Source organism: Neovison vison, chromosome 11 (genome assembly GCF_020171115.1).
Source record: "Neovison vison isolate M4711 chromosome 11, ASM_NN_V1, whole genome shotgun sequence".
In the NCBI taxonomy this organism is placed as follows: domain Eukaryota; kingdom Metazoa; phylum Chordata; class Mammalia; order Carnivora; family Mustelidae; genus Neogale; species Neogale vison.
The window spans coordinates 188,928,107-188,954,844 of NC_058101.1; the positions used below are offsets into that span (position 1 = coordinate 188,928,107).

Below are 26,738 nucleotides of genomic sequence, written 5' to 3' on the forward strand. Positions count from 1 at the left end.
TTCTAAAAGAGGAACATTATGACCTTAACTAAATCTAGCTTTTGGACTTGAGATATTTGGCTGATAATTTTGTAATGCTCCTGAGCCATTAACTCTGGACTCACCTTATTCTATTAAATCTCTTGGAGCAAGGGTCAGCAAACTACAGCCTACAGGCCCAAACCAGGCTGCTGCCTCTCTTTGTAAGGCCAGTGAGATGAGAACAGTTTTTATGGTTTTAAAATGGTTGGGGGAAAAAAATCAAAAGAATAATACCTCCTGACATGTGAAAATTATGAAATTCAAATTTTAGTGTCCATAAATAAAGTTTTCTTGGAATGCAGCCACACTCATCATTTCTGTACTGTCTATGGCTACTTTTGCACCACAGCAGGAAGGCTGACTAGCTGCTACAGAAACTGCTTATGGCTTTCTTAGCATTTCACATTCCCTTTTGGTATGCGACACAATCAGTGATGCAGCTATGATATGAAAGCATTTGCAGTGCTTTGTCTATCTGTACAAAAACTTTTTTTTTTCTGTTACCAGATCATTATGTCAAAACAAGAAAACTGCACTTTGAATGCTGTGCCTTGAAGGCACACTGGAATGTGGATTTTCTTACCAAATTATATGGTAAATACTGTGTTTGTCAAGGAATGATACTATAACTGCTAAAAAACACAATATATGTTGACATAAGCAGACCAAGCACTCATCACAACACGCCCAACTACTGGGAAAGCAACAGACATTTTAAAATGGAGTATCTTAACACATTGTGATTTCTTCACAAAAATAAGAAATGAAAGTGAGGCTACAGCCAAAGTCTGTTAGCCAAGAAAGCCATTTACTGATACTTAGGTCATGGTTTCTGAGTCAGTAGCCCAAAGAATTACGTGTCGAGGAAATAAAATTTAACGACTTAGCCTTTTGGAAGAACAGTTGGTTGAAGAGTGAGGCCACTGGGTACAACATCGACAGTTAATTATAAAATAAAAAAGGATTTTAAGTATTTTTCCTTGGCTCTAAGTCAGTCAGATATTCTAGTGCTTTCCAGCTATTAATTGTATTTCTTTGAGAAATCAAAGCTAAGTTTGAAGTGACCAAAGCACTGGTTTCTTTTCATAGTCTGTATGGAAATACAAGTGAGACTATTTTCAAAGAAGCTGAGAAACTACTGCCTTAGTGCAGTCCAAGTGAAATCTACTCAAATGTGTTAACAATCCCGAATATGTGAAAACCTACATGGAGCAGAAAAGGGTTGGGTTGGTCAAATTTAAAACCTTGTAAAAATGTAAGGTGTTCTGGTTCAGCTGATACCCATTTCACTTGTCACCTTTGTTTTCTTTTTTCTAAATAAGAATAAACCCTGTTCATTGTTAGCTGGTATCTTAAACTAGTGCAAAGACCTTGTGAGAAGAACGTAAACAAAAACATACTTGAGCCTTACGTGTGTGTCCAGTCTTTCCTCCAGTTGATTCTTTGTAGCCATTCTGGGCTCATCTGCAGCCTCTGTTTGCCTGAGGGTATTTTTTAAAGAACTCTGAAACATGTTTGCATGTTACATTAAGATTAGTGTGTAATTAAGATTGCTTTTTATTATTATTCACCTTTCACAATAAATGTTTGATTAGGTCATTTAAGATGCTTTTAATCTAGACTTTAGGAGGCTTATACTTAATGAAAAAGATACGAATTCTAAACTGACAACAGCTTTTCTTTCATAGTTGAATAAAAGACAACAGAAGAACTGAAGTTTTCTGTGATAATCAATTTTTTAATTCGGCATCAACAGAATTCTACTTTGGAGCATTATTTTTTCCTTTTTCTCCATTAAGCACCTTTATCTGTCAAACAAGAACTGTTAAGTATTAATAAATTCAGGTCAGGAGAGCGCCTTATTCTGTAAAACCTTCCCTGGAAGTTGCAACATCGAAGCATAGTTTTTATAAACCATAAGCGAGTGTCTGGGTAATGAGGAGCTCCTTTACATAGCAGAAACCAGAGCTTAAAATCACTGATCAAAAGACCCCCTTTGGTTTCGATGGTGCTCAGAAGTAAGTCGAAAGACGATTCATCTTAACACATTTTCCCCCCAACAGTAAGCTAACAAATACTGAATCCTGGCTACAAACAAGAGCAAAGATCTACCTTTGGGCATTGTCACCAGTTGTCTTTTTGCCGTCCCTTTCCAGCCAGGAGAAAAAGCTGCAAAGTGATTTGTTGGGCGTTGCCCAAGCAGCCCTATCTTAACTTGTTGTTGGCGTAAGAACAATTAAAGGATGAACTCTTAGTCACCGAGGCTGCATTATGGTAGAAAATCCTCTTACATCCTTTTTCTGAGGATGGAAATAAACTGAACATTGTATTGTGGAACACATGTAAGTCAAAATAGGGAATATCTGCTAGTTTATATTATAATGGAGTAACAATGTTCTCACGAAGCTTGACTCACGTGATTACTGCCTTCACTTTTTAAGAACATGTTCTATAAATCATTGTATTTGATTTCTCTAAAGAAGGTAATTAATTGTCAAACATGCCGTATTCCCCATTTATCTGTTGAACACAGTACTCAAGCTTCATAATCTGTTTCTAATTGTCCTCAGAATCATTTTACCGACACATACTTATCTCAGAAGACCTGTGTTCTGACCAGGTTGTAGATCAATTTTGTCTGTAGTAACTCTGGTAAACTATTAGGAGAAGTAAGTGTATCTTTAAAGTGATTTCGATTGTCAGTGCAAAGGCAAATTTCATATAGACAGCTAATAAAGGTGATCAACCAGACTTTATTATGATAGAACAGGAGGGAATTCATGGATAAGCACTGCCTTAAATGTCCCATCATTGTATTTCGATGCAATAAGTTTATCTTTGAAAATACAAACCCTCTTCACTGCACAGCGGCAAATAGTTAACTACAGTATATGAAGTATTTGTACAACATTTAAAAAAATTCTTAAAAATTTTACCTCTATGGTAGAATTTTTAAAAACAGGAAAAAATCAAAATTATCAGCTAAATGGAGTCTCAGGATAGTTGAAGTATAAGTGTCTTCGGGTTTGAGTTGAACAATTAAAATTTTTAAAACAAAATGTTTAAAATGTTTTTAAGGTAATTTTATAAATATGTACAAAATGTAGATCTATTTGATGCTTTATTCACTCAGGTAAACTATGTACTGCATATCAAGTGAGATACGCCATCACCTCTGAAAATGATAACCACCTAGATTAAAAACAAACAAACAAACAAAAAAACACTTGAAAGATTACCCACTGTATGAAAACAAAAAGGGAACCATTACAACTTAATGGAAAAGAATTTATTTATAAAAAAATTTTTTTTGAGTCTGATTCTAATGTGTACTGACTCATATTTCAATAATTACACAAAAGACCTAACGGAAAAATTTAACAGTACTCTAGCAAGGTAAGGAATAAATCCCCCCTTTTTTTTTCTTATCTTCTATTTTGACGAGAAAGAACACGTCACAGAATCCTGTCCACAAAAATGGCTATAGTACTGTGCTTTGAAAATAACCTGGCTGCATATAATTCTTAATACATCACGTGATGCTGTCGCCCTTAAGACTTCCAGCAGTAGCTATAGGTTCCAATCTGGCACTTCAGGTAATAAAAAAATGATGATCAAAAAATGCTTTAAAACTAAAAAGTAAAAATGCATCATATCTTCCGAGAGTTCCTGAAACAGATTGTCAGATCAATGTCTTTAGCTTTAAAAAAAAATAAAAAAAAAAAAACTGAAAAGAGTGCCATTCTATTATTCAAAGAATTACACTCAAATGATCTATAAAATGGATTTGGCTGACATTGATTCTTCCACAAACTGATTTAAATATAAAACTTTACATTTTTAGAAAGAATGAATATTTGTAAGGATCTTGTTTACTCCATTATCCTCTGGTCTACTAGTCTATCGTGTGTTGCATTTTTGTCTAATTCAGATTTTGAAAAGTTTAATATTTTCTTTTTGATTAAATACCAGTTCCTTAGCTGTGTAAGTTGTAAAAGATAATCTGCTTTAAATTCTCAAAATCAGTACCAAAAAATGTTTAAAGCTTATTCTAATCTCTAACATTTACAAAACTTACACTCCACTCAAAAAAAAAAAAAAAAAGAAAACTTTTTCAAATAGTGCATACAAGGCACAAGAGCTTCCTAGTATATTTACTGAAGCCGAACATTTTGGCATCAACAAACACACCACTTTAGTTTACCTTAAATTCAATTTCCAAACAGCACACTATTTAGTTCATATTGAACTAAATTTCTAAAAGTACATTTCTTTTAATGACTTGCATAATTTAACCTTAAGTATTTGAAGAACTATGAAGTTTAACTGTCATACTTCTGATGACAGGACACAGAGATAATACAGATACCAATGGAGGATTAATCTATTGGCCCATTAAGAATTGTGAACAAATTCATTATTTTTGCTATGTTCAAGAGAACAAATAACCTAAAAAAAACTGAGACTTTAAAAAAAGCCAGACTGGCAAAAAAAGAATATTATAAATCAATCTTCATAATTGTTTTTATAGATCTTCCCTCAATTTAAGAAGATCAGAAGAGATGAAAAATATTTTGGATATAATCGTAATGTATTAGTTGTGATAAAAATTTGCTAGCTAGTTACTTATCAGTGAGCTCAGGCTTCAATGATCATACTTCTTTTCCAGCAGTGAACAAAGGCTAGAATTAGACTGAAGTCTGACAAAAATGGTGGTAATTTTCAACTGTAGGCCACTTAAAATTTATAATGAATTCATAGTCATTATAGTTCACTCAGTCTGGGGCTGGAGTCACAAGAGAGGGAATGAACAAGTCTGATATGCTACCTCCACCTCCCAGGTAACTGATAAAGCTGTCATTATACTGTAATTTGAAATCTTTTAACTTTCAATATCTTAATAGGCTCAATTTTCTGAATCAGAAAATCAGATGATTAAAGGGCTTTTTATGTGGATACATTGCACTACCCAAATATTTGGGTGAAAATAAGCCCATGACTTTATTCCAAGGTTTTATGATAGAAGGTATTTCTGCCCTTGATTCATAAACTTTAATACTCCTAATATTTAACAGGAATTCGTGTTAGTTGAAACACCTGTATATTGGATTAAAAATGTTATGTTTTTTATGCAACAGCTTAGAGAGAACTAACCAATTCATATTCTGCACATCCAGCCAAAGGGAAATGGGAGCAACAGGCCAATGGCGCCTTCCTGCGGGAAGCCTCTTCCTTCCACCTACAGCATTGATACCTTGAAATGAAACAGAAATCATGAAACTATTGTGTTAACTACAAAAAAGCAAGCAAAAAAACTAAACCAATTCATTCAATGTTTGTTGAATAACATTCCTTGTTCAAAATTGTTTTCTGGGCTAGAGAGCTCAGATATGCTCTTGAATACAGAACTCTACATCAGTGCTTCTCAAACTATAATGTGCATATCATCCCAGAGGATTTTGTTAAAATGCAGAAAATGCAGATTCTGATTCACCAGATCTATGTCCAAAATTACACATTTCTATTGAGCTCCCAGCTGATGCTGATGCTCCCGGTTTGAGGCCTCGAAAGTGTTCCTTTCTGCATGTGTCCGAGGGCAGTAGGAATTTAGGAGTGAGAGCAGAGTTGGAATAGGGATTTAGGAAAATAATTTCGAAATTTCATGTGTGTACAAGCACAGCAGTTTTTACTTGAGTAGGAGGGAAGGCTGAAAAGACAATGTAACTTACAGAATAGTGCTGTGGGTCTAGGTACATAACTATCTGCGAAGTATGATGAACTAGTATTTTATAAAAAGCCCACAGGTCATTTACTAATATACTTCAAAAAGAAAAGAGAATATGAAAATATTCAGTAATATAATTAAATAAAGCATATCAGTATCAGGTAACATTATTTACTATAATATATAATAATATAACTTGAATGAATTGCAAGTCTGAGAGGTAAAGCAGAAAAAACTATTTGTGAAACTTTAAAAAAGTATTTGGAATAGTAGCTACCTTGGGAAAATTCAATTTTTTAAAGAAACATTTAAATGTCACTGGTTAGGACAATAGAATGAAAAACACGACATCATAAAATCACAAAATTTTTTTACACCACAGCTGATTCATGCTGACATTTGGTTATTATGACCACTAATGTCATATATTCATGTGTAATAAAATCAAGCTTCTGTGAGATTTTTAATTTTAATTATGTTATTCTATCACTTATTTACAAAATGGTTATTTAGAACCAACTATGGGTCTGGTATTTTATAAAGTATTGAGGATAATGATCATCAAACCACACTGGTCTTGTTTCAAAATACTGGGAAGTCTATGTGACTTACACACATATTACTCTGTAAAATTGTAAAATATTTAACACATATGACCTCAGAAACATTGGTAATTAGAACTAATGATTCAAATACTGAAAAAAAAAGTCCTATGGAACCTTATATGCTTTATAGAATTATTTCTACAAAATAGTTTACTTGTGGTATTAGTGATTTAAATTTGTGTATTCAGAGTTACATTTTAAGAATTACTTTCAGAAATTTAATATTCTCTTTGCTATTTATCAAATTAAGATTAAATTTTCACTATGCTAACTATAGTTATAATTAGTCTGATCTACTACACCACCATATACAGTCATCCAAAACCAAAACATCAGTCAACTGGCAAATGGCCAGATCAGTATTTTGCAGTTATCACTACTAGCTACTCATAAAAACCAAAACAAAACAGAGAAACAAATTTAAAAAAGATTTTGAGGATTAAAATAGGTTAAAAAACAAAGAAAAAAAAAGCAGATTTGGTGAAGCACTTTGATACGAACGACTTTATTTATTTTAGATTCCTCTCTCTTGCTTTCTTTAGACTTTGGGATTCTAGACTGCAGTTTTATAAATAAAGATTTGTCTTGATAACTTTACTGTTCAACTCTACACTGGGTTTATGCTAACAATACATACAGTTTGTCTTGTTTGGATGCTTACGGCTTTGTTCCAAAGGGGCTCTTTTTGTAATGACTGGAGGCTTTTAAGTAAATAATCTTTTAAAGATTATTTAAATTGATTTGGAGCAACCGGTTTAAAAAAATTTATGGCTTAAAGAAAATGATTTGGAACCCTTGTTATTTTAAGGATAACGCATGCTACAGGGTCCTACTGTAACCAAAAATAGGCATGAGGGAGGTTTGCACTAACAGATATAATTATCTTTCACCACTTAGACCCAGTGAGATTCTACTGATAGATGGTCAAGGTTATAACTTCTGTATATCAGAAGGATGGAAAAAAAATAAAAATAAATTGCAAAGCCCTTTCATATGACAAGAAAGTCATCATGTAAGGTTCAATAGTTTAGGAACAATCCTTGCCATTTAGTGTATTGCTATAAAAATGAACTTTGTTCATCAACTTATTTCTGTTATTTGTCAAGTTAATGTTACACACTAGCCAACCCCAAAGCTAGGTCCACATTCAGAGTTCTCTAGCATGAATAATAGGATTTCAAGGGTGAACTAAAACATCTTAAAATTTCAGTCACTCAAAAATCAATAATAATATTTATGGCCTATTTGCCCTAAGGGAACTGAAAAGCTGTTAAAAGTATAAAACATGACAATAAAGGAAAAACATCTTACTTTCATAAAGTATGAATTTATTTTGTTTGAAGAGTTAAGTCTCATTCTCCATGGTTAATGCAGGATTGCTCATACCTTCAAGAAAGAACAAAAATTAGTATTTTGTTTGTGGGGGTGGGGGAGGTGTTGCTTTTGAACAAATACAAGGCAGAGACTTGTTTATCCATCCCTGAATCTCCCCCAATATACTGCTTCCAAAGGTGCCCTGCGCATAGTACAGGTTTGTAAGATGGTAACAGAGAGACACACACATACACACGATGCAGTGTTGGTAACTACCAGTGTCACAAAAGGCACTTTAAAAAAAGATACACAGGAGATGCCTGGATGGCTCAGTTGGTTAAGCATTGGACTCTTGATTTCAGCTCAGGTCATGATCTCAGTCCTGGGATAGAGCCCCAAGTGCGGAATCCGCGTGGAACCTGCTTAGGATTCTCCCTCTCCCTCTGCACTTCCTCTGCCTCTCTCTAAATAAACGAACAAATAAATAAATAAATAAATAAATAAATAAAATATATACCTAAGGGAGTGGGAGGGGTGAACAAAAACATGAAAGATACACTGGACCTGGCAACCCTCACATCATCGTAGACTGCTCTTCCTAATTCTACATCATTCTGGTGAAACTAACCTTTAAGTCCTTTCTCACCTCATCCTTCTCCTGTTTCTCTTCCTTCTTTTGGAGCACTCTTTAACCTTTAAACAAGTTCTCAATTCATCCATCCAAGTAACAGAAAATTAACCTAATGTGCCAAATGATTAACAGCACACAGAAACTAAGAAATCGCTTCTATGTTAATGCAGAACTATACGAGGTAACATGAACCCCTTATGAAAGAAAGGGAGCTCATTGTCTTTCTACCCCCTGAAAACTGACCCCCAACTATACATCACTTCTTTGCCTCCAAGGAAACTAATGGATTCAAAGGGCTAGTAGGTGGCATCAATTTTCGTTTAGGCAATGTCTGGTCCTTCGCATAGATTGGAAGACAGAATGGCAGATTTGAAGGTGACGAGAGAGATGAAGTTATGGACACCCACACCATGGGGCTCTTCGGAGGGCATGGATATTCCTTGAGAACAAGACTCTTTAAAGAAAGCCTGTATTTTAGGAGAATGTGACTGTAGATTAATTAATGACTTTAGAATTTTTACTTAGGACTATTTTTCACTATCACTAAATCACAAAGAGGTTTCAAATAAAACAAAAACACTTTAAAGTGCAGGGAGCCAGGGCACCTGGGTGGCTGAGTCAGTTGACAGTCTGCTTTCGGCTCAGGTCCTCATCCCAGGGTCCAGGGATCAAGCCCCGAATCAAGCCCTGTATCCAGCCAAGCCTGCTTCTCCCTTTCCCTTTCTCACTGCTCGAGTTCTCTCTCTCTCTCATGCTGTCTCAAATAAATAAAATCTTTAAAAAAGTAAATAAAGCACAGGGAGTCAAAGTCAGGCAGCACTAGAAGAAGGTTTGAAGAAAGGACTAGAAATAAAGGGAAGATTTTCTGGCTAATAGTGCCTTAATCATGGATGTATGGTTTTATACTTATTTATAGGGACACCACACATATACACATGCACCTGCATGTATGATCACACAGAGTCCTGGTTCGAGCCCCACATGGGGTGGGGGAGGGTCCCAGTTTAGCAGGGAGCCTGCTTCTCTCTCTTTCTCTGCCCCAACCCCACTTGTGCTCTCTCCCTCTCAAATAAATAAATAAAATGTTGAAAGGAAGGAAAGAAGAAAGGAAGGAAGGAGGGAGGAGGAAGGAAGGAAACTAGTTAAATCTAAAAGAGGGTAGGTTAGGGACGCCTGGGTGGCTCATTTAGTTGGACGACTGCCTTTGGCTCAGGTCATGATCCTGAAGTCCCGGGATCGAGTCCCGCATGGGACTCCCAGCTCCACAGAGAGTCTGTTTCTCTCTCTGACCATCTCCTCACTCATGCTCTCTCTCACTGTCCCTCTCTCAAATAAATAAATAAAATCTTTTAAAATAAATAAATAAATTAATTAATTAATTAATTAAAAAATCTAATAAATAAAATCTATTTATTTATTATAAATAAATAAATAAATAGATAGATAAATAAATCTTTATTTGAAAAATAAATAAATAAATAGAATCTTTTGAAATAAATAAATAAATAAATAAAAGAGGTTACTATAAACATCATACACCGACTCTGTGTCCAAACTGGGATCTAAAATTCAGTCTAACTTTAAAGCCTTGCCCTTTTTTTGCCAATAAACCATATTGACTGAATTAAAGATTAAAATCAACAACAATAATAAAAGAAATGTGATTGGGATTTGAAAAAATAACTGAAGTTATGGTAATTATGCAGTAACTTTACTGGATAGAAATCTTCAAGTAAAGGAATCATATAATTTAAGATCTTTTTTACTAGATATTTTTCAATCTTTTGTCTGAGTTGATTAAAATTTTCCATTAAATATGTATATTTGCATCATTTTATTAAATAGGCAGCAGTAACTATTTGTTTCTTAAACTGGGATAAAAGCAATGCAGATCTTTCACAAAAATGATTTTCAGCTAACAGACATTAATCAAAGTACTTTAAAACCAGAAGTTCCTAAAGATAACGCTACATTTAGCATGGGAGTTCAACTCCGAAGCAAGAAAGATTCTGTAGGTAATATGATGGAATTTCTGCACTATTTTCACCCTTTAAAAATAAAATCTATTAAAACAGCCAAGTAAGCACACCCTTACCAGCTTTGCCTTTTCCCGGGTTTGTGCTGCTCTCTGCCCAAGACTGAGAATCAGTGAGAAGGTGGCTCTGGGACTCTCGCAATGGCTTTGCAGGAAACGGATGGTTTTCAGGACTGAATAATAAGAATAGTCAGCACAATCATATGTTAGCTCTTGAATAGCATTGAGTGCAGTGTTTCTCAAAGTATAGAATTCAAACCGATTCCCAAGAGAATTTGGGGCACAGGGAATAAGGCATGTTCATACTAACTCACAACAAGAAAACCGTTCTTCCTTCCATTCTCTTTTCTTCTTCTGAATACAGTAAGTTGACAATCTTTAACTTTGGCAAGTCTCCATTTTTAAAACAGAGAAAAGGCTTCTGCCTCTTACTCTAGCAGGTGAGGGAATCTAGTTAGAATTTAAAAGTATTTTATCATCAATTTTATTTTTTAAGCTATATTACATTTATGGCAAATTATACCAAGTTTTCATTTATGATAGTGATATAATGTTTGATTTAAAAATTAGCTTCAGGGTGCCTGCATGGCTCAGCTGGTTAAGCAACTGCCTTCGGCTCGGGTCATGGTCCCGGAGTCCCAGGATCGAGTCCCACATCGGGCTCCCAGCTCTGCGGGGAGTCTGCTTCTCCCTCGGACCTTCTCCCCTCTCATGCTCTCTCTCACTGTCTCTCTCTCAAATAAATTTTTAAAAAAATCTTAAAAAGAACTATTGTTCTTAAAAAAAGATAAAAATTAGCTTCTGTGTCAATTTAACTAAATACATTAAATAAAAAATATAATGGTTTGTAAGTGGTATATGGATAAGGAAAATAATATATGAAGGTATGGTGGAAAGACAAGTTTAAGAAAAATTGTCCTAGTGTTTCTAAAGTGGACTAACTAGTCTTGAACAAAAAATTCTCTATCCTTCATGTTTGAAACCGAAACAACAAATTTGAGCACTATCTTGCAGAAATGTTGAAAACATCTGACATCATCAGGTTTGGTTTTTTTTTTTACTGTTTGGTAATTTTTTTTTTCTTCCAATTTATTTGACACATCAGGTCTTACAAATGTGACATTTAATTTGGGGCATAAAGAGTCCTTTTTTTTTTTTAAGATTTTATTTATTTATTTGACAGACAGAGATCACAAGTAGGCAGAGAGGCAGGCAGAGAGAGAGGAGGAAGCAGGCTCCCTGCTGAGCAGAGAGCCCGACGCGGGGCTCCATCCCAGGACCCGAGATCATGACCTGAGCCGAAGGCAGCGGTTTAACCCACTGAGCCACCCAGGTGCCCCGGGGCATAAAGAGTCTTAAAAGAAGAACGTAAATTTTAAAATTTAAGTAGACATGCTACATATCGACATTGAATGGCATGAAAATATATACATGAAAATAACATTTCACTTAGATAGAAAAAAATATTGGCATAGAAACTATACGTGTAGTTTTAGAATCCTCTGAAATAGTAATCAAAATAATGTTCAAAAGAAAAAAAAATACTTGAAATTCTTACAAGAATAATTCCACATACGTGAGTTTGACTATACTATATTTCTGAAAGAATAAGCTTTTGTTCCTTAATAACTACCTCATAACTAAAATTAGAAAATAATTCAATTTTGTGCAACTTTAACATCCCCTTATTGAAATTTGGGAGGCAAATCTTTAAAAATAAAAAGCATGTCTCCTATATACATGAAAAAAAACCCTTTTACTCTCATTATTCTTCAAGAGAGGGACCAGGTACAGCATAGTAACTGGGTCCTGGTTTAGGGACTCCTTGCAGATTCATTACTGCTAATAAGACTCTAACAAATGGCAAGGAAAGATCCATTCATTCAACAGGATTCACAGAGTACCGATTAGGTCCATGGATATAGTCTTTGATCACATGGAAATTTCATTGTAATTGAGAAAGAATAATAGTAAATAGCAAATATATAAGAAGTCTGGTAACAGAAAAGCCTATGACAAGAGAAAAAGAGAGGTATGGGGAAGTGGAGGAGCAGGTTGCTATTTTACAAGGAGTTTTCAAAGATGGTTTCTATTGTGAAGTTACACCCGAGCTAGAAATAAGAAAAGGTCACAGAACATTCAGATACATGGAGGTAAAATGGTGAGGGAGCATTGGCAAGTACAAAGGCACTAACTAAGGGACAAGCCTGGTATACTTGAGGACCAACAAGATCTGCGTGTCCGAGGATTGTAAGTGATGGGAAAGTGGCAAGGGATGACATCAGAGAGACACTGGGGTCAGATTAGACAAGGTAAGGACATGCATTCACTTTTATGCTGGTTAAGATGGGAAGGCAGTGGAGGGTTCTGAGCACAAGAGTGACACAATCTGATTCTTAATGGAGAACAGGCTAGAGGCAAACATGGAATCAGAAACATCAGTAAGGAAGGCATAAAAATAATCCATGTGAGAAATGATGGCTCAGACCAGAAAGCAGTGTGAAGGTGGTAAGAAGATACTGGGATTATTGGCATATTTTGAAGGGGCACACAAAAGGATTGGTAAATGGAGTAAATGCAAGGTAAATGAAAGAAGAATCTAGGATGACTCCACGGTTCCTGGTCTGAGCACCTGGGAGACTCAGGGTCACTAATACTGCCATAAGGAAGAAGGGAGGAGAATGAGATTTGAGTTAAAGGGGAGGGTGTCGACGTCTGACAATCAGGAGTTGTACTTTGCTCCTGTTCAGTGGGAGATGACTTTTAGATATTTAAGTGCGAATGTTGAGTAGACAGACATAAAACTTTGGAGTATAGGGGAGAGATCATCACCTGCCCTCCTAACTTGACATGGGCTAATCAGGGGAAATTATAGAATTACATAAAAGATAATTTAGCTGTCAAAATCCAATCCCAAAATTTAAAGGAAAGGGAAGAGGAGCCCAGAGTGGTTACAAGATCACCTTAACCGGGCAACAGTGCGAGAACTAGGATTTCTCCCAAAGCCCGCAGTACACGTAGTAGAAGGAGGACAACTATCTCAGAGACCCAAACCTCCTTGAACTACGAAAACCATTTAAAAGGAAAAAAACAGGACTGAAGAGTACTAGCGAACTTTATGAAAGTGAAAACATTCTAACTAATCTATTAACAGGAGATTTTTCTGCATCAAGATATAAGAAAAGCCCCTAACCCGTGAATGGTCAAGCAAGCCAAAATTCAGAGGGCACAGCCCACTGAGACTCTGGTGCTTTTGAATGACCCCATAAATCACATCAGAATGGCCTCCTCATTAACTTGTAGAGTCTAGTCTGTACCAAGGTCAGCCTAGGAATGGGGTGGCCAATAGGCTTCATCTGGTGACAATTTAAAATGTTTTGGAATGGCTACCAGGGTCAGTGACTCCAGAAAAATTCTGGGGTCATGATGGGCTCCACCATAGGAAGTACTGTGATCAATAAGAAAGCCACAAGAGATGGGAGGAGTGTGGGTACAGGTGTTACGTACATGGCATTCCCAACTAAGAAAATCTCTAAAATTAAACTAAGAATGAAATGCTTATGCTCTTGCTATCAGCTTTCATTTCAAAATCAGAGGTATTGCCTTATTCAAATAAATCTGTCTTAAACATGTAAAAACTAGTGTTTCAAAGTTACAAATTCATACATAACATTAAAAGTTTAAATAGTTTTGCCTTTTGCTAGTGAGTACCAAAGTCAGAATCAAATTTTGAGGTCTTCCTCAAATTCGTGGCAGACTAGAACCAGAGAAGACTTCAAGCAATGGCAAAGTCTCCAGACACTAAATTTCCAAGATTCCTTCCCTTTTCTTTCCACTGACATGGCTCAGATAATGTCTATAGGTTTTGAACAAGCATTAAGAATACAGTGCACTCTTAAATGACACACTGGACCAGATGGACATCACAGATATATTCAGAACATTCCATCCCAAAGCAACAGAATACACATTCTTCTCTAGTGCACATGGAACATTCTCCAGAATAGATCACATCCTGGATCACAAATCAGGTCTCAACCAGTACCAAAAGATTGGGATCATTCCCTGCATATTTTCAGACCACAATGCTCTGAAGCTAGAACTCAATCACTAGAGGAAATTTGGAAAGAACCCAAATACATGGAGGCTAAAGAGCATCCTACTAAAGAATGAATGGGTCAACCAGGAAATTAAAGAAGAATTGAAAAAATTCATAGAAATAAATGATAATGAAAACACAACTGTTCAAAATCTGTGGGACACAGCAAAGGCAGTTTTGAGAGGAAAGTATATAGCGATACAAGCCTTTCTGAAGAAACAAAAAAGGTCTCAAGTACACAACCTAACCCTACACCTAAAGGAACTGGAGAAAGAACAGGAAGTTCTAGCATGAGAAGAGAAATAATAAAATTCTGAGCAGAAATCAATGAAATAGAGACCAAAAGAACAGTAGAATAGAGCAACAAAACTAGGAGCTGGTTCTTTGAAAGAATTAGTAAGATTGATAACCCCCAGCCAGACTTATCAAAAAAAAAAAAAAAAAAAAAAAGAGAAAGGTCCCAAATAAATAAAATCATGAATGAAAGAGGAGAGATCACAACCAACAGCAAAGAAATACAAACAATTATAAGAACATATCATGAGCAACTATATGCCAGCAAATTTGAAAATCTGGAAGAAATGGATTCATGCCTAAAAACGTACAAACTACTAAAACTGAACCAGGAGGAAATAGAAAACCTGAACAGACCCGTACCTAGTAAGGAGATTGAAGCAGTCATCAAAAATCTCCCAACAAGCCTAGGCCAGACAGCTTCCCGGGGGAATTCTACCAAACATTTAAAGAAGAATTAATACCTATTCTCCTGAAACTGTTCCAAAAAGTAGAAATGGAAGGAAAACTTCCAAACTCATTTTATGAGGCCAGCATTACCTTGATCCCAAAACCAGACAAAGGCCCCATCAAAAAGGAAAATTACAGACCAATATCCTTGATAAACACAGATGTGAAAATTCTCACCAAAATACCAGTCAATAGGATCCAATGGTACATTAAAAGAATTATTTACCACGACCAAGTGGGATTTATTCCTGGGCTGCAAGGTTGGTTCAACATCTGCAAATCAATTAATGTGATACAATACATTAATAAAAGAGAGAACAAGAACCATCTGATACTCTCAATAGATGCTAAAAAAGCATTTGATGAAGTACAGCATCTTTCTTGATCAAAACTCTTCAAAGTATAGGGATAGAGGGTACATACCTCAATATCATCAAAACCATCTATGAAAAACCCACAGCGAGTATCATTCTTAATGGGGAAAAAGTGAAAGCTTTTCCCCTGAGGTCAGGAACACAGTAATGTTCCTGCTATTCAACATGGTACTAGAAGTCCTAGCCTCAACAATCAGACAACAAAAAGAAATAAAAGGCATCTGAATCAGCAAAGAAGAAGGCAAACTCTCACTCCTTGCAGATGATATGATACTTTATGTGGAAAATCCAAAAGACTCCACTTCAAAACTGCTAGACCTTGTACAGAAATTCAGTAAAGTAAAAGGATATAAAATCAATGCACAGAAATAAGCTGTGTTTCTTTACACCAACAGCAAGACAGAAGAAAAAGAAATTAAGGAGTTAATCCCATTTACAATTGCACCCAAAACCGTAAGATACCTAGGAATAAACCTAACCAAAGAGGCTAAGAATCTGTACTCAGAAAACTATAAGGTACTCATGAAACAAAAAGAAATGGAAAAACGTTCCATGCTCATTGATTGGAAGAACAAATATTGTGAAAATGTCTATGCTACCTAGAGCAATCTACACACTTAATGCAATCCCTATCAAAATACCATCAATTTGTTTCAAAGAAATGGAAAAAATAATCCCAAAATTTATATGGAACCAGAAAAGAAACTGAATAGCCAGAGGAATATTGAAAAAGAAAGCCAAAGTTGGCAGCATCACAATTCCAGACTTCAAGCTCTATTACAAAGCTGTCATCATCAGGACAGTACGGCACTGGCACAAAAACAGATAGACAGATCAATGGAACAGAATAGAGAGCCCAGAAATAGACCCTCAACTCTATGGTCAACTAATCTTCAACAAAGCAGGAAAGAATGTCCAATGGAAAAAAGACAGTCTCTTCAACAAATGGTGTTGGGAAAATTGGACAGCCACATGCAGAAGAATGAAACTGGACCGTTTCCTTACACCATACACAAAAATAGACTCAAAATGGATGAGAGACCTCATTGTGAGACAGGAATCCATCAAAATCCTTGAGGAGAACACAGGCAGCAACCTCTTCGACCTCAGCTGCAGCAACTTCTTCCTAGAAACATTGCCAAAGGCAAGGGAAGCAAGGGCAAAAATGAACTATTGGGACTTTACCAAGATCAAAAGATTTGCACAGCAAAGGAAACAGTCAACAAAACCAAAAGAAAACTGACAGAATGGGAGAAGATATTTGCAAATGACATATCAGATAAAGGGCTAGTGTCCAAAATCTATAAAGAACTGATCAAACTTAACACCCAAAGAACAAATAATCCAATCAAGAAATGGGCAGAGGACATGAACAGACATTTCTGCAAAGAAGACGTCCAGATGGCCAACAGACACATGGAAAAGTGCTCCACATCACTTGGCATCAGGGAAATACAAATCAAAAACCACAATGAGATACCACCTCACACCAGTCACAATGGCTAAAATTAACAAGTCAGGAAACAACAGATGTTGGAGAGGATGTGGAGAAAGGGGAACACTTCTACACTGTTGGTGGGAATGCAAGCTGGTGCAGTCACTCTAGAAAACAGTATGGAGGTTCCTCAAAAAGCTGAAAGTAGAGCTACCCTGTGACCCAACAATCGCACTACTGGGTATTCACCCTAAAGATACAAATGTAGTGATCCAAAAGGGCACGTGCACCCAAATGTTTATAATAGCAATGTCCACAATAGTCAAACTATGGAAAGAACCTAGATGTCCATCAACAGATAACTGGATAAAGAAAATGTGGTATATATACACAATGGAATACTATGCAGCCATCAAAAGAAATGAAATCTTGCCATTTGCAATGACGTGGATGGAACTAGAGGGTATTATGCTGAGCGAAATAAGTCAATCAGAGAAAGACAGTTATCATATGATAGCCCTGATATGAGGAATTTGAGAGGCAGAGTGTGGGGTCTGGGAGGTAGGGAAGGAAAAAATGAAACAAGATGGGATTGGGAGGGAGACAAACCATAAAAGACTCTTAATCTTACAAAACAGACTGAGGGTTGCTGGGAGTGTGGGGGGTGGAGAGGGAGGTTGGGTTATGGACACTGGGGAGGGTATGTGATATGGTGAGTGCTGTGAAGTGTGTAAGCCTGACGATTCACAGACCTGTACCCCTGGGGCAAATAATACACTATATGTTAGCAAAAACAGTTCAGAATAATAAAAAAAGGAATATGGTGCACTGTCAAGCAGGCATTGGGGATTCCATTTGATCTCCAAAGCCTAATCCAGGGACATTCTTCTGATCTCTTTATAACGAGGACCTGGAGGGTCAGAGGGCAAGTTTACTGTCTGCTCACCTGATCGCTAGAGGAGCTAATTTGGATTTAATATTCTTTCCGTTTAGGCATCACATTTAAAATATCAGTCAACCAAAATGTATAGAGATTTAACACCTGTTTACCCACCACCCAGAGTAACAACGCTTGTACAAGTATAACTGAAGCTCTCCATGGCCCGCTCCCCAACCGCACTTTCCTCTCGCCCTCACTCCAAGTGGGAACCATTATAGTAAATTACCTTATGTTCCTAATTTTTTCAAAGAAATAATATAGCCAAAGGGCATAGGAGGATAAGATATGTTATTTGAAAGTAAAATAGAAAAAAATATGGGATTACTTTTTCGATGTCGAATTCAATCCCGCAGGAGTAGATGCTTGCTCAGGATCCTGATTAACAAGGCAAGTCGGAAAGGAGCAGCCGTCACCTAGACTACAATTAAAATTAAAACTTACAACTGAGCAGTAAACAAAATAGAGTGAAACTGTCACAGTGGGATGTTGAGAGAGCAGACCACAGTCATCTTACAGACAGAACACGTCTATCAGACACTGGCTTCCACACGGCATGCTTAGGGAAACGATGCCTTAACCGACAACTGGCATCCACGTAACCGTGCATCATAAAATAATTCTTTAAAGAACAGGAATTCCTATGCAGGATTACAGTTCTTCTGTCAGATTACTTTCACTGGTTTCCAACCTGAATATTTTCACCACAAAGTACCTTGAAAAAATGGGTAGCAACCAGTACTTCTTTTCATCACCAAAAACTTGTCGCATGTTTTTACTGAAACCCAAGCTGAATCCATTCTTATCTGTTCCGTGTCGAAATACGGGACTTCTAAACGCCTCTACAAAAGACGGCAGAGCAACCATGTGAGTACAGAACATATCTAGTGACCCCATACGTAGAAATTACTGGACTAAATGAGGGAACTCTAAAAATCGAAGGCGAGCCTCTTGCGAATACTTATGTAATTATCAGTAGCTCTGCCACACAGACCGCCTATTCTGTTTTAAAATAATCATATGATACGATTACATCTATTTTCCTTTTTAAAGAATCCTTTAACTATTACAGCAGCACAGTGCATTGCAAAAAAAAATTAGAAACACAAATAAGCAAATAAATTAAAACTTTAAGGTCTTCTGGACCTTTTTAAGATAGGCGTGTGGATGGGTAGATGAACGGATGGATGTAAAGATACACAAACCTACAGTTTTTTTAACCAATGAGACTGTGCTTTCTACATTCTATATATTCTACAAATTCCTTTTTTCAGTCAATAAACTCCATTTTCCAATTTCATTTAAATTTTATCTCTTCCAAGCAACATTTTTTTCCAGCTGGCCCAAAATGTACTGGCTTATGTGAAGTAAGATCTAGTGCAGAAGCAAACACTGTGTCTGGTTATACAGACTCTGCATGTGAAAGTCAAGGTTCAGAGAGGTTGTGAGGTGTGTCCAAGATCACACAGCAAATAAATGACAGAGTGGAACGTGAACAAGGTAAACAGTGTCCCGGTTGTGAGGTGTGTCCAAGATCACACAGCAAATAAATGACAGAGTGGAACGTGAACAAGGTAAACAGTGTCCCTTCCATTATGCTACAAATGCTTCTTAAATAATGCTGAGAGACAAAGTCTAAACTTTTATTTGGGGAACATGAACAAACATAGAAGTATAATGATTTTCTTATCCATTATTTAAAAAAGAAAATTCTAACAGAGTCACTGTACTACAAAAAATGCGACCATTTGCAAGATCCTTAGCATTTGTCACCCTGGGTTATATAGCTTTTAATATAATTATAGGACCATCTCATCCAAAGGAAGTCCTTTCAGTGTTACAAGTTAAATCTAGAAGTTCTCAGAAGTTAAATGCTTCTAGAAATAATTCATTTTCTTCTGATGAGCTATAATTTATCCAACATATAATTTTTTTAATTATAATTTTTATAATGTTATGTTAGTCACCATACTACATCGTTAGCCTCTGATGTAGAGTTCCATGAGTCATTGTTTGCATATCTGAAATCAGATACTTTGTCTAGAAATTACTGAAGTGTATTTGCTGTAGTTAAGATTTCACCTGAATGTTAAAAATTAACATTCACTGACAATATACTATAATTAATCTTCACTACTGTAATCATGGTGTCTCTCAGCTTCAGGTGTCCTTTGAGATCATAGGATTTATTAGTCCTGGTTGCATTCCCAAACTCCTAATCTTAGTCTAGAAGATACTACTTAGCTTAGTCCCTACTTACTTCTCAAACCTCAATGCATATTTTTTGCTCTTTAGCTTTCTACGCTCTAGCCATGTAGATAGTGTTACAAATATTTCTAGCTCTTCTCCTGTAGGACTTACTTTTTTAAAACTGCAGTGAAAGGCACAGAATATAAAATTAACCATTTTATTAGTGAGCAAATCAGTGGCACTTAGTACATTCACAATTCTGTGCAATTAATTACCAAGTTCCAAAATAATCACATCACCCCAGAAAAATCTCCATATCCATTCAGCAGTCTCCCCTAGTCCCCCTTCCTCTCATCCTCTGAAAATGACCACTATGGATTTATTTAATCTGGATATTTCACATAAATGAAACTATATCATTAACCTGTTCAGATCAGCTTCTTACTTAGTGTGTTTTTGAAGTTCATGAATGTTGTTAGTGTGCATCAGTATCTCAATTCATCTTAGGCTGAATAATATTCCATTGTCTAGAAAATAGCATATTTTTTTTTTGTCCATTCATCTTTCATGGACATTTGGATTGTTTCCATCTTTGGGCTATTGTGAAGAGGGCTGCTATGAACGCTGACTTATGAGTATCTCTTGGAGTCCCCGCTTTCAGTTATTTGGGGAATAGATCAAGGGGTGCAACTGCGGGGTCATATGATAATTTCATATTTAGCTTTTTGGGCAACAGCCACTGTTGTTGACAGTGGAGTCATCATTTTATATTTCTACCAGCCAAGTGTGAAGGTTCCAATTTCCCCACGTCTTCATCGACGCTTGCTTTCTATTTTGTGGATTTGGGTGGGAAGTGGTAGCTCTGGTTTTGATTATCCTGCCCTAATGATTAATGATGTTGAGCTGGTTTTTATGTGCTTTTTGGCCAACTGTATATTTTCACTGGAGAAATGTCTATTTAAATGTCTATGCAGGGGCACCTGGGTGGCTGAGTCGGTTGAGTGTCCAACTCTTGGTTTTGGCTCAGGTTGTGATCTCAGGATACTGAGATCAAGCCCCAGGTCGGGCTCCACACTCAGGGGGCTTAGTCGGCTTGACAATCTCTCTCCTCTTGCTGCCACTCCCCTGCTTTCTATCTTCCTCAAATAAATACAATAAATAAATCTTCAAAAAAATAAATTCCTATTCAAATTCTTTGCCGATTTTTGAATTGGGCTGTTTGTCTTTTTCTTGTTGAGTTGTATGATTTCTTTTTATATTCTGAACACTGGATCCTTATCAGATAAATTATTTGTAAATATTATTCTCATTCTGTAGGTTGTCTTTTTACTTTTTCCACAATATCCTTCGATGAACACGTTTTTAAAATTTTAGGGGAGTCCAATCTATTTTTTTCTTTTGTTACTCATGCTTTTGGTATTATATCTAAGAATTCATTGCCATATTAAAGTCTTGAGGGCTTATCCCTATGTTTTCTTCTAAGAGTTTTACAGTTTTAGCATCATCTTTCAAAGAGACTATTATATTCTCCATTGAATGGTCTTGGTACTCTTGTGGAAAATCAACCTGCCAAAGGTTTATGGCTTATTTCTGGATTTTTCATTCTATCATTCTATTCCGTTTGTCTATATCTGTCTTTGTGCCAGTACAACACTGTTTTGATCCCTGTAGCTTTGTAGTAAGTTTTGAAATCAGGAACGACTTGTTTTATTTTTTTCGTGGATACTGTTTTGGCTATTTGGGGCACCAAGCAATTTCACATGAATTTGAGGATCATCTTTGTCATTTCTGCAAGAAAGGCCACTGATATCGTAATCAGGATCCCACTGAGTCTACATCACTTTGGGTCATACTGCCATCTTATCAATATTAAGTCTTCCAATATATGAGCATGGGAAGTCTTATCATTTACCTAGGTCTTTAATTTCTCTCAGCCAAGCTTTGTAGTTTTCAGTGTGCTACTGTTACACCTCCTCAGTTTTATGCCTAGGCATTTTACTATGTTGGATGCTTTTGTAAATGGAATTGTTTCTTTCATTTCCTTTTGGATGGTTCCTTACTAGTGTATGGAAATACAACTGATTTCTTGCATATTGATCTTAGGCAACTTTGCCGATTTTGTTCATTGGCTCTTTTTTTATTGTATCTTTAAGGTTATTTATATAGAAGATGATGTCACCCGCAAAGAGAGAGAGTTTTATTTCTTCCTTTCCAACCTGGATGGCTTTATTAATTTTTCTTGACTAATTTTCCAGACTAGATTTTCTAGTACAGTGTTAAACAGCACTAGTGAAAGTGGCAGTCCTTGTTTTGTTCCTGGTGCTAGAGGGAAGATTTTTGTTTTTCACCACTGAGTATGATACGAACTATAGGCTTCTCAGAAATGCATTTTATTATTTAAGGCTTGAGGAAGTCCCTTGTGCGGAGGAAATTCCCTTGTGTTCCTAGTTTGTTAAGCTTTTTTATCTTAAAAGGGTGATGAATTTTGTCAAATACTTTCTCTGCATCAGTTGAGTTGATCACATGTTCCTTCATTCAGTTAATGTGGTGTATTCTATTAATGTGGTTAATTGATTTTTGTATATTGAAACACATTTACATTCCTGGAATAAATTCTATTTGGTCATGGTATATAATCCTTTTTATAAACTGCTAGATTTGCTTTTCCAGTATCGTATTGAGGATTTTTGTATCTATACTCACAAGGGATACTGGTCTACAGTTGTCTTGGGTGTCTTTTTTTTGGTTTTGGTATTAGACCGATGCTGGCCTCATAGAATGAGTTACAAAGTATCACCCTCTCTTCTAATCTCTGACAGAGTTTGAGAAAATTTTATGTTAATTTTTTGTGGTAGAACTCATCAGAGAAGCCATCTGGTCCTGGGCTTTTCTTTGTTGGAAGATTTTTGATTACTGATTCAATCTCCTTCCTTGTTACAAGTCTGTTCAGGTTTGATTTTTTTTTTTTTTTAAAGATTATTTATGTGTGTGAGAGAGAGAAGAGAGAGTGGCAGAGGGAGAGGGAGACACGCAGGCTCCCCACTGAGCAGGGAGCCTGACTCCAACTCTGGGCTGAATCCCAGGACCCTGAGATCATGACCCGAGCCCAAACCAAGAGTCTGATGCTTAACCAACTGTGCCAATCCAGGCACCCCATGAACTTTTGTTTTTTAAATTCTCTATTTCTGTTATCTCCTTTCTAATCTTTATTATTTCCTACCATTTGCTGGCTTCAGATTTACTTTGCTGTTCTTTTTGTACTTCCTTAAGCTATAAAGTAATCGATTTGACCTACTTCTTTTTTAACGGAATCATTTATAGCTAGGTATACACTTCCACTGAACACTGTTGTAGCTGTGTCCCATCTCTGTAGGGCTTTTGAATGTACTCTTTTCCCCACCTGAGATGTTCTCAGGTTTAATACTTGTTGTTTTGGTGAGCTCCTTCCTGACCACTCTAACTAGGTTTCCTTCCACAGTTCCCAGTCCTTGATTCACAGCTCAGCATCCCATTTGTTTCCCAGATAGCACTCTGCATTTTGCAATCACTTTTCTGTTTGGTTATTGATTTTTTGTGTCCCTCACTATTTTGCCCTTGTTCACCACCGCATATACACAATGCTTTACACACAATGGACAGTCAATAAATATACAGAACAACTGCATTTGTAGGTGTCTAAGTCACCACCCCACAAAACAGTATGTGAAATAAATATGATATTTACCACATCAGGACGGGTTGGCATTTAATCATATGGCAACTTTTGCTGAGTATCTATTTATGTCTTTAAAGTTCTGTTAACTACAATAATTGAATACTCACCTAATGTAGATTTATTTTTGCTGACTAGCCAACAATGATAGCCAAACAGAGAGGACAAGCTGACAGAAAACATAGCTGCAGCAAAGAATAAAAACATAATATGGAACTTGGCTTGAGTATCGGGTAGGCCATTCTATAAAGAAAGGAAGAAAATAAAATGTTTTGTCAAAGGGATAAATACTCCCTACTTTGTAAGAAAGAATTTTTTTTGCTCTACTTTTTTTTTGAAATTTAGATATGGAGAAAGATACATGGCTTTATGTTAAAACTTTGAGGAAAAATGTATGATGTAAGATTAAAAATGTTTACTATTAATGAATACAGATATAAAAATAGTAAAATTTGGGATATTTATTTTGTTTTTCATAACGAGTCACAGAAAAATTATAGAAGTACATGTGTAAACTATAACACTAGGAAGCAAGTTAAAAGGAACTATAAAATAAAATTTTCAATTTACTTCCTGAAAATGTTTTGTTAACACACTATAGCTTTACACATGTTTAAATAGTTTTATTATAATGCCTGAAAATGAAAGTTAATTGGCACAATTAGTTACTATACTTATTGATGTTTTAACATTACTACAAACAACAGCATCAACTACAAGCACACATACAACGACACACCCACAATAATGCTTCAAGCTATTTTAAAAATAGCATCACAGGAAAGATCAACACTAGTGCATAACACTGATCTAAAACAAACTTTACAATATCCAGGTAACAAAACAGGCTTTCTCAAAGCAAAACCAGTTTTATTGTAGGTATTGTCCAAGGAGACCTGAACCCACTCTAGAATGGCAGGCTTGCACTACGGACACTTAGTAAAGCACCAGGGCTGCTAGCAGGTGCCCCCTTCTGATAGGAAGGTCACTCTATTTCCATATTCTCTGCTGCTCTCACTCATCGCTTCTGACAGCAGAATTCTCACAGTGACAACTGGACAGGTCATTCCTTTTCATACATATTTATGGTTTGGAACTAAAACCATCCCCAGGAATGAGAAGCAGTGAGGTAATATCCTTTCCGACCTTCATCAGGGATCATTCTTTGTGCTGGACACGGAGGTATTCCCGAATGCTAGCAGCAAGTCCATATACCTGTATATTTCTAGGGCTTGGCAAGGTAACTGGCACAGAAAGGCATTCAGTAAATCTTTAGTATTCAATGTGGTTCAAATCTGACCTAAATTATCTAGGAATTTAGAAAGTTCTTACCATAATGAAGGGTAATTTAATAAAACAATGAAGAAATCCTGACCTGGGATAAGCGTTTGTTTGTTTGCTTTGTTTTGTTTTTTACCATTGTTTGGGGTCCACAAGGAGTATCTTTGGATATTTATAATACTTGATTTTAATTTTGTTTTGCTTACATTTAAAATATATATCCCAAAAAACAAATGAACTACTCAAAGCCTAACCAAGCAATACCTAGTAAAAACTCAGGATTTTATAGACATAATAGTTCGAAAACAGAGTATACACAAAAAGAAAACACTTTATTTTTTAAATATTGAAAAGAAAACTTCAAATATAGTCAATTCTCATTACTCACAGTGGCCATGTTGTAAATATGGAACCACCGCCCCAGGGAAAATACAGGCTTAGGCTCCTATGAGCCTCTAGTCACAGCCGACCAATAACCAACCCTGTCTTACGTGTGCTTCTGCTAAAAAAAAACACCGTATTGACATCTTATTTAATATACATTGTTGATTCAGTACTTAGAGCCAACAAGCAGTGTAACTCGTGCCTGCAGGAAGCTTACCTAACTCGTGTATTTTCTCCATAAGGTACACTACGGTCTTCTTCTGCTCAGGAACACCAGACAGCACTTCAGTGCTATGCATGAAGACCATTTTAAATAGCAAAATCATCAACAAAAAGTACCAAAAAAGTGCAAAAAATGTGACCCTAAACAGACTGAAAAGCATACTTGTTTAGAGTAATGAGAGACCAAAAAGAGCAAACAAGAAGGCAGTATGTGGTGGCCTTGTTTGATCTCAGCTGGGGACGTGCACTTGGGCGGGTCAAGTTTTTCCCACACTGTGCATGTCTGCAAAGGACCACAAAAGCTCTTTGAGCACTGATTTGGGGATTCCAAATGTGTTTCAGCAAGTAAGAGAATTCACAAACACAGAATCTGTGAACAGTGAGGATTGACTACATATATAAATGAACTCTAGTCTATAAAATAAGTATCTGAAATAACTCAATTACTGAAAATCTATTATATATTTTTGTATACCAGAAAAAAATCACCAAGGTATTGACTTACTGTCCAAAATTTGATAAAATACTGCAAGTCTGTAGCAGCAATAAAAAGGCAGTAGAGCAGAGAATAAGCCAAGAAAAGGAGGAAAAATTTATAATTTGAAAATCCGACACAATTGTTCACCCTGTTAACAAAACAAAAACAACTTCTCAGTGAGTTGTACACTTTCCACCTACAGTCTGCATATGCTCATATTTAACAAAGTATTCGGTTTCCTCTCCTTTAAAATTTATTGGCATTTCTTTAAGCAAGACTCTTAACATTTCTTTTCACATACAAACATTAAAAAAATCCATTTCACGAAAAAAGAAACTTGTGTTTAGCTTTTTAAGTTTGATATGTGATATTGCTTTAATAGACCATGAACCACATAACTATATTTCATGTCCAATTATGTAAATAGGCACACACCTAAAAACACAGAGCTGGTGAGAAAACTAATGAAGTCAGGCAGATAAAAATTTATTAAGTTCTTTGTTACCTTTGGATATGATTTTATTTTATTTTATTTTATTTATTTATTTGAC

General features: G+C 36.1%; 1 protein-coding gene across 3 annotated transcripts in view; it reads right to left on the bottom strand.

Moving 5' to 3' along the window:
• Positions 1-529: 529 nt before the first annotated feature.
• ZDHHC2 (zinc finger DHHC-type palmitoyltransferase 2) overlaps positions 530-26,738 on the bottom strand; it is a 73,811-nt gene continuing 47,602 nt past the window's right edge. The window contains exons 7-14 of one of the 3 annotated variants that reach the window (XR_006381001.1): positions 26,215-26,335; positions 23,933-24,065; positions 18,636-18,762; positions 18,249-18,341; positions 10,392-10,504; positions 7,663-7,737; positions 5,176-5,275; positions 530-1,502 (exon numbers count right to left, since the gene is read on the bottom strand). Coding sequence is in view for 1 of the 3 variants with exons in the window: in XM_044225510.1 (XP_044081445.1) it covers positions 7,697-7,737; positions 10,392-10,504; positions 18,249-18,341; positions 18,636-18,762; positions 23,933-24,065; positions 26,215-26,335 (628 nt within the window). In the remaining 2 variants the exon portion in view is untranslated. Of the gene's footprint in view, positions 1,526-2,754; positions 5,276-7,662; positions 7,738-10,391; positions 10,505-18,248; positions 18,342-18,635; positions 18,763-23,932; positions 24,066-26,214; positions 26,336-26,738 lie in introns of those variants that run through there. The other 2 variants (XR_006381000.1, XM_044225510.1) reach the window with 2 other exon arrangements.